Source organism: Schizosaccharomyces pombe (assembly GCF_000002945.2).
Source record: "Schizosaccharomyces pombe strain 972h- genome assembly, chromosome: I".
Taxonomy (NCBI): domain Eukaryota; kingdom Fungi; phylum Ascomycota; class Schizosaccharomycetes; order Schizosaccharomycetales; family Schizosaccharomycetaceae; genus Schizosaccharomyces; species Schizosaccharomyces pombe.
This window is the reverse complement of record NC_003424.3, coordinates 1,854,759-1,865,788: the sequence shown is the minus strand read 5'-3', so window position 1 is coordinate 1,865,788 and position 11,030 is coordinate 1,854,759. Positions and strand designations below refer to the sequence as shown.

At 36.2% G+C, this 11,030-nt stretch overlaps 6 protein-coding genes and 4 long non-coding RNA genes across 10 annotated transcripts; 5 read left to right on the top strand and 5 right to left on the bottom strand.

Moving 5' to 3' along the window:
• Nucleotides 1-17: 17 nt before the first annotated feature.
• On the top strand, nucleotides 18-1,238 carry cwp1 (geranylgeranyltransferase type 1 alpha subunit Cwp1). The gene is made up of 2 exons (NM_001018952.3): nucleotides 18-857; nucleotides 909-1,238. Exons 1-2 carry the CDS (start codon nucleotides 181-183, stop codon nucleotides 1,114-1,116), a joined length of 885 nt encoding a protein of 294 aa, NP_593518.1. The 5' UTR covers nucleotides 18-180; the 3' UTR covers nucleotides 1,117-1,238.
• Nucleotides 1,239-1,331: 93 nt separating this feature from the next.
• dpc13 lies at nucleotides 1,332-1,835 on the bottom strand (the record flags this gene model as incomplete). Its single annotated transcript, NM_001356034.2, has 2 exons — nucleotides 1,429-1,835; nucleotides 1,332-1,374 (listed from the first exon to the last, which is right to left on the bottom strand). Exons 1-2 carry the CDS (start codon nucleotides 1,815-1,817, stop codon nucleotides 1,332-1,334), a joined length of 432 nt encoding a protein of 143 aa, NP_001343072.1. The 5' UTR covers nucleotides 1,818-1,835.
• SPOM_SPNCRNA.2840 lies at nucleotides 1,470-3,885 on the top strand. The gene has a single exon (NR_192208.1). It is a non-coding gene; the product is annotated as a non-coding RNA (long non-coding RNA).
• nxt1 (mRNA export receptor Nxt1) lies at nucleotides 2,027-2,460 on the bottom strand (the record flags this gene model as incomplete). The annotated part of the gene is made up of 2 exons (NM_001018951.3): nucleotides 2,408-2,460; nucleotides 2,027-2,355 (listed from the first exon to the last, which is right to left on the bottom strand). The coding sequence occupies exons 1-2, from the start codon at nucleotides 2,424-2,426 to the stop codon at nucleotides 2,027-2,029; spliced, it is 348 nt and encodes a 115-aa protein (NP_593517.2). The 5' UTR covers nucleotides 2,427-2,460.
• scm3 (CENP-A histone chaperone Scm3) lies at nucleotides 2,657-3,982 on the bottom strand. The gene has a single exon (NM_001018950.3). The coding sequence runs from the start codon at nucleotides 3,853-3,855 to the stop codon at nucleotides 2,845-2,847; it is 1,011 nt and encodes a 336-aa protein (NP_593516.1). The 5' UTR covers nucleotides 3,856-3,982; the 3' UTR covers nucleotides 2,657-2,844.
• A 322-nt stretch (nucleotides 3,983-4,304) lies between these two features.
• On the bottom strand, nucleotides 4,305-4,643 carry SPOM_SPNCRNA.181. Its single transcript, NR_150604.1, has one exon. It is a non-coding gene; the product is annotated as a non-coding RNA (long non-coding RNA).
• A 456-nt stretch (nucleotides 4,644-5,099) lies between these two features.
• On the top strand, nucleotides 5,100-8,956 carry mam3 (cell surface adhesion protein for conjugation Mam3). Its single transcript, NM_001356033.2, has one exon. The coding sequence runs from the start codon at nucleotides 5,648-5,650 to the stop codon at nucleotides 8,894-8,896; it is 3,249 nt and encodes a 1,082-aa protein (NP_001342978.1). The 5' UTR covers nucleotides 5,100-5,647; the 3' UTR covers nucleotides 8,897-8,956.
• Nucleotides 8,885-10,397, bottom strand: SPOM_SPAP11E10.01 (ornithine cyclodeaminase family protein). The gene has a single exon (NM_001018948.3). The coding sequence runs from the start codon at nucleotides 9,981-9,983 to the stop codon at nucleotides 8,991-8,993; it is 993 nt and encodes a 330-aa protein (NP_593514.1). The 5' UTR covers nucleotides 9,984-10,397; the 3' UTR covers nucleotides 8,885-8,990.
• SPOM_SPNCRNA.2839 lies at nucleotides 9,257-10,231 on the top strand. Its single transcript, NR_192207.1, has one exon. It is a non-coding gene; the product is annotated as a non-coding RNA (long non-coding RNA).
• A 191-nt stretch (nucleotides 10,398-10,588) lies between the features above and the next one.
• Nucleotides 10,589-10,953, top strand: SPOM_SPNCRNA.2838. The gene has a single exon (NR_192206.1). It is a non-coding gene; the product is annotated as a non-coding RNA (long non-coding RNA).
• The last annotated feature ends 77 nt before the right edge of the window (nucleotides 10,954-11,030 follow it).

The window sequence follows — 11,030 nt, the reverse complement described above, 5'->3', positions numbered from 1 at the left end:
AACCCACCATCACACCTGAACAATAGTACGCACTAAACAAAGAGACTCATTGTTTTTCGAGTTGATAATTTAGAAAAACCTGACAATCCTTTTTAATAAAACACTTATAATTAAATTTTCGGCCTTTAAGTATTTGTTTCTTTGAGTTGAGAATTGTACAACGGATGCCAAATTAATGAAATGGATCCCATTGATCCCGAGTTAAATGAAATTTTGGATTTTACAGAATATGGACCATTAACACCCATTCCTCAGGATGATGGCGAAAACCCATTAGCGAAAATTTGCTACACGACAGGATATGAACAAGGAATGGCTTATTTTCGTGCCATTATGGCTAAAAAGGAGTACTCCTTGAGAGCACTTAATTTAACAGGTTTCTTGATTATGAATAATCCAGCTCATTATACAGTATGGGCTTATAGATTTCAAATCCTAAACCACACGCCCAGTTACATAGACAATGAATTAGAATGGCTCGATGAAATTGCCGAAGATTTTCAAAAAAACTACCAGGTTTGGCATCATAGGCAAAAAATACTTTCTTTGACTAAGAATTATGAGCGTGAACTTGAGTTTACGAAAAAGATGTTTGAAATTGACAGTAAAAATTATCATGTCTGGTCCTACCGAGTTTGGATCTTGCAAAATTTTAATGATTATTCTCAAGAGCTGAAGTTAACCAACGAATTATTGGAAAAAGACATTTATAACAATTCGGCTTGGAATCATAGATTTTATGTTTTGTTTGAAACCTCCAAGGTGGTTTCTTGGTCTTTGGAAGAGGAACTGAATTATCTGAAAGACAAAATCCTTTTTGCTCCTGACAATCAGAGTGCTTGGAATTATTTGTGTGGGTAAGTATCTCTCATTTCCATTAATTACATTCTTCATTAACTTTTTTACAGTGTACTTGACAAATCAGGACCTTCAAAACTTGATAATCTCATAGCTAATCTCCGAAAAAATTTGCCTGCTTTACACAAGCCACTCTTAGAGTTTTTAGCTATGTACGAGCCTTCGTCGTCTGAAGAGATTTATCAAAAACTAGCAAATGAGGTTGACGTACCGCATGCCGCTTTATGGACATGGATGTCCCAAAGGAGCAATCCTTAAATCTATGCTTTGAATGCTAATTGGGTTTACTGATATTTTGATAAAGCATCTTGTTTAAAATTCCTACTAATTAAGAAAGTAGTTGTGATGTATAGTGAATCGTTTATGAAATCAATAACATTAGTCATTCCTCCAATTGTAAGTTTCACATAATAGTGAACAAGTAATGGTTATTAGGCCAAACAAAGAATAAAAAAAATGTCAGAGGCATATTTTTACTTTTCTTTCTTAAGGTTTCTTCGAACAAGTTCCAAAAATCTATAGATATGTTAGTGTTCGCACAATCAATGGAATACATTCAAAAAAACATACGCAGGATCATTTTGAATTCCAGATTTTTTAAATATCTCCGTGATAGTTTCAGCTAACTGCTTGAATTCCGGATCACGAGTAATCTTTAGGATAGTAAGAGGTGACGGTTTTGAACCAGCTTCAAGGCCGTATTTCTCAAAAAACTGACGAAGACGGCCAACCTTTTGAGCAAGTTCCGGATCATTAACAACTAATGAACTCATTTTCTCTTCAAGTTTCTGGACTTGCTCATCCATTACTGGATCCTTGAAAATAGTGTCGTCAGGTTGCGTAGTCGCACTTCTCTTCCATGTTAATATACTAGGAAACCTATTCCTATACAGAAGAGCATTGTTGTATGTAAGAGGCCTTCTGATAGTCAGCTGAGACAAATACTTCCAATATTTCATATTTGTAAGGTGGTGGTTAATTTTGTGTTCTAAAGAAGTATGAGGGATTAGGGAATGTGTCGCTCAGATAAGCTTGCTGCGGCAAATTAATACAAACTCTAAACGAAATGAAATCTTTGTTTTGGATACGTATTATTCACTCATAATTCTAAAATTTTGACTGGCAATATAATACTTTGATTCTTCCTGTTGTAGAACTATATTGTCTCTTAAAGGAAGTTAGTAGAGGATCTTAGTACAAGAAGGTAAATACAATAAAAACTGACATACGAAAATACATGAGGTTTTTTTCCATCGAAACGTATTGTTCCTGAAACAACAATTATGATATTCATATCATTACCCATGACCTGTTGACTATCGAAATCCTCAACTTTAGTTTTGGAGTATGGAAGATTAACTATCATAGAGGTAAATTCGGTTACTTGCATGGGTTTTCCATTCCATAAGATCAAACTATTTTCTCTGTAAAATTCTGCGATCCCATTTCTGTTCGTATCAAGAGATGAGTAATACCGTTGGACGAACTCCTGCGCATCTTTAATTGTTAGTTTATAGATAAAGCTTTAGTAATGCGGCATTTAACATACATTTTACACTCGACTCCATAATGATTCACAATGACAGAAATTTGTAGTGGTGTAAGTAGTCATTTAAACAGGTACATGTGTTATAAATTGAAATATTGTACTCATTAAGCGATATTTAAAGATAATCTTTGTTCAACACACTGAATGGATATTTCGGCTAGATATCTTTATGACTACGATTTTTACTTATAACATGAAGAGTGGAGAACAATTATGTGTACTCATTTGCCATACTACAAAAGCATAGATCACGTAAAAACTCAACGAATGATTAATATATTAGTAAAAAAATATATATTCGAATGTAACATGATAACTCGAAAGACAATTTGTTGTAAATGAAAACAAAAAATAAATATATGTTCGAAGAAATAGGTCATTAAAAGCCATGGTATGGCAAGCGAAGAAGATGGGAGAATAAGTGGTTTAAAGCTGAATCAACATTTTTTTGACTCAGAAATGCATTGGAAACAAAATGCTTTTTTACAAGTGCTGGAAGAATGAGGGTTCTGAGTGCTACTTCCTGAGAACGAAGTTTGTTGACTTAAAGGTTGAAAACCAAGATTAAAATGATGGGTAGAAAGATTAGGTCGAGGGGATATCATTGAAATTAATGAAATAAAGTTTCTTCGTTTTGTAGAATTGGAGTTTCGGACTTTTGACTTAGAAAAAGATCTACGTAAAGGAGTTTTAGGAGATGATAATAAAGGGTTCCTTCTTCTCGGTGAAGATAAAGTATCAGAGATGACGTGCAAAATCTCATTTTGTTCTATGCTTTTATGCTTGATTGTATCCAAACCACGCTGATCTGTTAATGTTCCTGATGAGTTTGGCAACAGACAAGATTTTTTTTCCAAAGCTGAAGCATCAACTTTTCTTGTTTTATCATTGATTTTTAGTCTCACGCATGACTGAGAGGGTATAGTTTCATTACAAACATTTTCCACAAAAAGTGAAGCTAAAGGAACTTCATCTGCAAACACACAATCTGACACCATTTCATCACGAAGTGATAGATTTTTAAATTTATAGATCTGGGGAGACTGAAAATCCTCTATATGGACTGGTGAAACAGCTTTTTCCCCTGGGTTGCCAATGCTTGAGTCTAATTTTTTTTCGTATCCATTTGACGCTGAGATTTCAAGGTTGTTAAATGTAGGATCCCATATATCATCTTTTGTTTTTAAAGCTTCTAGATGTCCATTATTAACAATAATTTCACCAGTTGCAAGATCTACTTCATCAGCTATATCAGAAGTGTCGCGTCCATATTTTTTGAAAAGAGATTCCAAAAAGTCGTTGTACTTCTTTTCGGACTCAATTCTTTTACAAAACACATCATCACAAGCCGTAGGATTAGTATTAAATTCGACAGACTGAAAAGACAACAGATGTGGACAAGAATAGTTTGGAGGCAGGTCAACGGCTTTCGGTTGACGATTGCACATGATTGAAAGTTAAAATCATTTGGTATTGAGAAATTTTGTTCAAAAAATCCTTTCCAATAAATTTCTTAAGGCAAAAATTGGAGATTTTCAGTTATTAGTAGGAAAGCGATTTCAGTAGTGGTTTATTAGTGAACGGTGCCATAACTGTAGACTTGTATTAGAGTTTCGTAACTAATTCACGAATGACTTTTAGATTTAATTTCTGTTAGAACTTAGAGATCAAAAAAAAAAGATAATGAAAAGTTCTTTTGAATAGTTTATGCAAAAGTGTAATTTCAATGATGGTCGCTTAACGCTTGTAAATTAACTCATTGCTCCAAAAGACTGATTTATCTGTTCTTGCACTAATTCTATACTGTTTAAGAATTTCTAAAATACATAAAATTAATAGACATACAATTTTGTAATAATAACGAACGCTGCGATACCTTGTGGATTCCAACGAACATAGCAATTCCACATTACTTTTTTAATGATAAAATGAGAAATCAACGATACCTAAAATAAAGAAAATAAGGATACTCGTTTTGGTGAATATTACTTTGCATCATTTGCACAATTTAATAAAAAAATCCCATAAGTTGAGCATTCCATTTGTCACATCGCCCCAAAGAAGCGTGACGATTCTTTGGCTTTCTTTCACAAATAATTCGTATTAGTTGAAAGCGTTCTGTTCGACAAGTTTAGCCATATTTTGATTGTTCATTCATGTAAATATGAGGATACGTAGCGCAGCTCCTCAATAGAATTCTTTTAGAAAGTGTCTATTGTACCAACTAGTAACTATTATCAATTCCATTACAACATAGAATTGGAGAAATCATCGCTAAATAATTAGAACAAAGGATGAATTGATCTCGGCATTGTTTGCATTCTTACTAAGTGCCAAGTGAAACAGACAATAGCGAGAACAATAGAAATGTTAAACAAAACGACAGAACAATTTGGACACGATAGGGAACGTATTGTAAAATAAACTATTTTTGGCTCTTTGTGACTTAGTCTCATGAACACAGTCTTCTATAACTTGAAGCAAAACCGAGTCGTTTCATGTTTCAGTTTCTTACGGTATGCTTGTTTTGAACAATTTCTTTACCGAAGCATTCACATGAAAAGAATTACTACACCATATGGAATATGACAATAGGAATTACTCATTCCCCTCCAACAATAAACGTACCCGTTACCTGAATAGCACAGCATGCCGATGAAACAAAGGAAGTTGAGTACAGCGCAACTCTTTCAACTACTCCATAATTGCACTTTCTTTAAAACACTACACCATTGTTTGAGCATTGTATAGTTCAAATACTCGAATTTCTTTGTATTCCTTCACCATGGATCCTAAGTATAAAAAACCGCATAGAGCTCCATATTTGTCATTACATTTGAAGGTTTCGTAAAGCAAGCTGAATAAGAAACTGCAATCAGAAAAAAAAGAAGGGAACGACGAAGACTTTGTTTTAGTACTAGTATTGCAATTGACAAATAGGTTCAGCAAGGAATTTTGATCACTTAACTCGATTTTTTTGAAACCTCTCTGATTTTGCCATTCGCTCGTCTACTTATTCCTCATTACCTTTTGACACTCTTTTGCTTTTTCATTTTTTAGTTTTTTTCAGACTAGTAGAATTTTGAAATAACTTCTCATTGCATTGCATCGCATTTCTCAATTTTTTATCTATCTTTTGATTTGAGTCTTGCTTCTTTTTAATACTTTCTTTTCTTCTTCTTTGAAAAACATTATTAATTATAATTTTTCTTTTATCGCTTGATCTTCCCATAATTCGTCATGTCGATTGCTTTGGCTTTCTTTATTCTCGTTTTGCTAGGATTTTCCTGGGCATCCCCATCTGCACTTGATGACACTTTTAACGTCAGTCGGTCAGTAGGTTTAATTTCATCTTCTAATTTAGAATCTTGCCAATCAAGCCCTCTCGAAGTTGGCAATATCTATAACTCAACCTCTGCTTCTGAGATTCTAAGTACCTTAGATGCCAAGTACATTACTATAATTGGTGTTATCGGGTCTTCCAACTCCTCCATTCAAGACTTAATTGACTCTGTTGGCAATTCTAATAATGCAGCTTCTTCCAATCCTACTTCCACCGTTACGGAATACGTTGACAGAGTTCAAACTGTTACAGAATATGTTACGTTGTCTTGTGGTCAAGCTTTCACTTCTACAGTAGACATTTCTTCTAGTACTAGTTCATCTGTTATCAACTCACCTACTGGTACGGCTGTTAGCTCTCAAATTTCCACATTATCCATGAGCCCTTCATCAACACCCGTATTTTCTCCATCAGCTAGCGTTTCATCGAAAGTAGCTAGTTCTGTTAGTTATGTTTCCAGTGAACCCAGTGACTCATCTTCATCCACAAATACAGTGATTTTGACTACATCTGTTAATTCCCCTGCTGTTAGCAGTTCGGAAACACTTACTTCTGTAAGTATCACTTCTACCGAATCGGCATATACTTCTTCATCCGTAGACATTGCAGCTTCAACTACTGCTTCGAGTACACTTCCTGTTAGTACTTCAGAAGCTACTGTTTCCTTTTCTACTGATATCCCCGCAACACCCTCCACTTTGTCTTCTCCAGCTTCAAGCTCGTCCAGCTATTTAGTGGAAACATCTTCCACTCTTACTGATAGTGTGTTTACTACTGTAACCGCTACAAGTGATTCTAGTGTTATCACCTACACGTTAATCAACTCTGTAACTTCCAGCTCTGAAACTACAAATTTGCCTTCTTCAAGTTCATCTTTGGTTACTATTGGTGAAAGTAGCTTTCCTAGTTCCCTCCTTTCACTACTAACCCAATCCTTCTCCACCGTACGCTCTACTAGCTCTTCGTCTACTGATCAATTGACTTCAGCCTCACCAATCTCATCATCAGTTATTTCGCCATCGGTGAGTTCTCCAACCAGTTCTATTTTAACAAATTCTGGTTCAATAAAATCAGGTGATCATCAAATAGTTACTACTTCATTTGTTCAAACAACCACTCACGGTTCTCAGGTTGAAACCCTCACTTATGTTACGACTCTCACTGAAACAATTTTAACAACCACTTATGACTCTCACACATTCCTGACAACCATCACTCCTTCACCTTCAAATTCTATAAGCTATACAAACAATACCTTCATTCCTTCGAGTTCGATTAAATCTTCCATTGTGTATAGCGTTACCCCTACATCTGCAGAAAACTATACTTCTTCCGAAGCTTTTTCAACCTCTAGTTCATTAGTTGTTATTCCCCCTGTAAATTCATCTCTTGTTACAAGCTCTACTTCTTTCACTAAGTTTTCAAGTCTTAGCTCTTCTCAGTTGAGCACAGAAAACTTTACCTCTGCTTCTTCTTCCTTAAGCTTAACGAATGCTAAATCATCATTGAGCACTCCATCGACTACGATACCTACTTCAAACTCATCGGTTTCTTTGCAGACTTCTTCAAGTCTGATAATTTCTAGTCCGATTATATCTTCATCACTTACAGCGACTAGTACTTCAACACCTGCGCTAACGCATTCAATCACTCCTTCCAATACTTCTTACACTTCAAGTCTAATCCCTTCTAGCAGCACAGATTATTCTAGTAGTTTAATTACTGTTTGCAGCAATGTCACTAGCGAAATTTCTTCTACTTCTTTAGCTTCCTTAATCTCCACCTTAACTAGTCAGCAAATAAGCTCAAATAAGTCTTCCGAATTTGTTGGTCAAACAACTACAGAATATACTACTTCTGGTTCCGTTGGATTTACCACTACGTTAGCTACGCAGTCTGGTAGTGTACCTGGTACCGTACTTGTTGACGTCCCTACACCATCCTGGATAACTGAAACCGTTACATCTGGATCTGTTGGGTTCACCACAACCATTGCTACTCCCATTGGAACCACTGCTGGAACTGTCCTAGTCGATATTCCTACACCATCTTGGGTAACTGAAACCGTTACATCTGGATCTATTGGATTCACTACCACTATTGCTACTCCCATTGGATCCACTGCTGGTACCGTACTTGTAGACGTCCCTACACCATCCTGGGTAACTGAAACTGTTACATCTGGATCTGTTGGATTCACCACAACCATTGCTACTCCCATTGGATCCACTGCTGGAACGGTTCTCGTTGATATTCCTACACCATCTTGGGTAACTGAAACTGTTACATCTGGATCTGTTGGGTTCACCACAACCATTGCTACCCCCGTTGGAACCACTGCTGGAACTGTCCTAGTCGATATTCCTACACCATCTTGGGTAACTGAAACCGTCACATCTGGATCTGTTGGATTCACTACCACTATTGCTACTCCCGTTGGAACCACTGCCGGGACAGTAGTTGTAGACGTCCCAACACCATCCTGGGTAACTGAAACTGTTACATCTGGATCTGTTGGATTCACCACAACCATTGCTACTCCCATTGGATCCACTGCTGGAACGGTTCTCGTTGATATTCCTACACCATCTTGGGTAACTGAAACTGTTACATCTGGATCTGTTGGGTTCACCACAACCATTGCTACCCCCGTTGGAACCACTGCTGGAACTGTCCTAGTCGATATTCCTACACCATCTTGGGTAACTGAAACTGTTACATCTGGATCTGTCGGATTCACCACAACCATTGCTACTCCCATTGGAACCACTGCTGGAACGGTTCTCGTTGATATTCCTACACCATCTTGGGTAACTGAAACTGTTACATCTGGATCTGTTGGGTTCACCACAACCATTGCTACCCCCGTTGGAACCACTGCTGGAACTGTCCTAGTCGATATTCCTACACCATCTTGGGTAACTGAAACTGTTACATCTGGATCTGTCGGATTCACCACAACCATTGCTACTCCCATTGGAACCACTGCTGGAACGGTTCTCGTTGATATTCCCCAACAACACGCTACTACTACAACTACAACAACGTTTGATGGCTTTAGTGGATATACCAGTTCATACACTGGTTCAATCACAGAAACCATTGTAATTGGAACACCTCACCATTCTGTAGTTGATGTTTCTTAGATAAAGTTAATGTTTTATATTTATTTTACATATTAATTAAAATCGTGTTATTTTCTTAAATCTTTATTGTTAATTTATCGCTTTATCACAGCGATTAGCTTGATTTATTGTGTACTTTGTAAGCCAAGGAAGCAGCTGCAAGATCTTCCCTCGAATCACCAACAGATTTAAACAATGTAATCGCTTCAGCAGGATTTTTCAGTTGTGAGCGTCCGCTATGTTTATTGTTGCATAGATCAAAAAGATCGGCTATTACTTCATTTGGAGAGAACAATCCTTCTTTAATTGGAGTTAGCAGATCACCGGCTTCATGCAAAGCACCTTTCCTCGTATCTACAAAAACATTAGATATTTGTATACATTTTGAATCTGCTTCGTGCATATGCGGTGTGAACCCTCCAACAAGGTCAATATGTGTGCCAGGGTTAATCCATGAACCTACAATTATTGGCTTTTTGCTCAATGTAGCTGAGGATATTATGTCACTGCATTTAACAGCATTCTCTAAGTTTTGTATAGGAACAGCATCTATCTGAATAGACGGGAGTTCTTTTGAGGCTCGGCTTGCCAAAGATTTTGCTGATTCAAAGCGATGGTTCCAAATTCGTACACTGCGGATTGGTCTTACAGAACAATGTGCGTGAATTAGCTTCTCTGCTACCTTGCCTGATCCTATTATAAGAAGTGAAGTTGAATCTTCCTTGGATAAGTAAGAAGAAGCTAGTGCAGAGGCAGCAGCTGTTCGTCGTGAAGTAAGTTCATTTCCATCAAGCTGAGCAAGATGGCAACCTGTTGTAGCATCACTCAATAGATAGTGACTGGAAAGGCTCGGAAGACCGTGTTTGGTATTTTCAGGGAATACGTTTACTTGTTTTACACCGAGAAATTTTCCCGGAATCCAACAAGGCATAATCAAAAGGATGTTGTTCGCAGTACTGCTAGGATTATCTTCATCAATTGGGTAATGTAATCTCGTCGGACAGACGACATTCTCAGTAAATATTTCTCGTAAGGCATTTATAAGAGGAATCCAACCCAACGATGAGCTAAGTGTTTCTCTCGAAAGAAATTGACAGGAACCCGACATAATTATTTATTTTTTTTTTCAATTTATCTTCTAAATAAAAACGTTGGGTAAAGTTATACAACTTGATCTTTATAAATTCCAAAAAGAAATATGTTAGCAAAAGAACACTTTTTTAAGCAAAACTATTAACGATCACCAGTATTAAATACTGAGAACTAATTTTCAACTTTTGTGAGTTTATGGAAAATTGATTATAATACGAATGATACCTTCTCTAATCGAAGATGAAAAGAAGTCAATTGATAAATAAGCGATCAAGAATAGTAAAGGATGTATTCTCAAAACAGAAAGTAAGACAAGTATTTCGTTAGTCCTTTGTGACTTTCAATTAGAAACTGTATTTCAAACTCCAGATAATGGTGTAAACGACGATAGGTGTTTCACCAGAAACTTATTTGAAGGTATAATTTTACCAAGCTTAGCAATACCAGAGTGTGTACTAATAAATGTATGTATCAAGAAAAACTAGCCAGATTGATCGCATCAAATACTGATAGCACGGTATTTCGAGCAAAGATTACCTTAGACGAACGAAGTAATAAAAATGTCCACGGCCTTTCGCCCAACTACAATACGATACATTTTCGCTATAAAATGTGCTAACCGATTAATGCTATCGTAGCAAGAATTTTCGCAGTTCACATTTTTAGTTAAGATTATAATTAGATTTCTTTTTCTTATTTATCAACAAGGGTGCTGCAATTAGAAAGATCATTCAATGCAACATACATTGCTTTATAACCCACGTCGAACGTTTTATTTCATAGTATATACCCAACGGATGCTGAAATGTGTCTTTTGTAAACATTGGAAGCTTAACACAGCAAGCTGCTTTAAAGTCAGTATTCTCAAGTAAGTAAATAAATCAACGTTACACGGATTCACGCTTGAAAGAAAACCTCGCTTCTTTAACTGCTTAATTTCCTCTTAGCAAATAAAATACTGCAAATTTCATACTACGATTTTTGGGTTTCTTCTATAACAATATACAAATATTATCGCTTTTAATTATTTATATCAATCCAACTAAATTCACTAGTCGGAAAA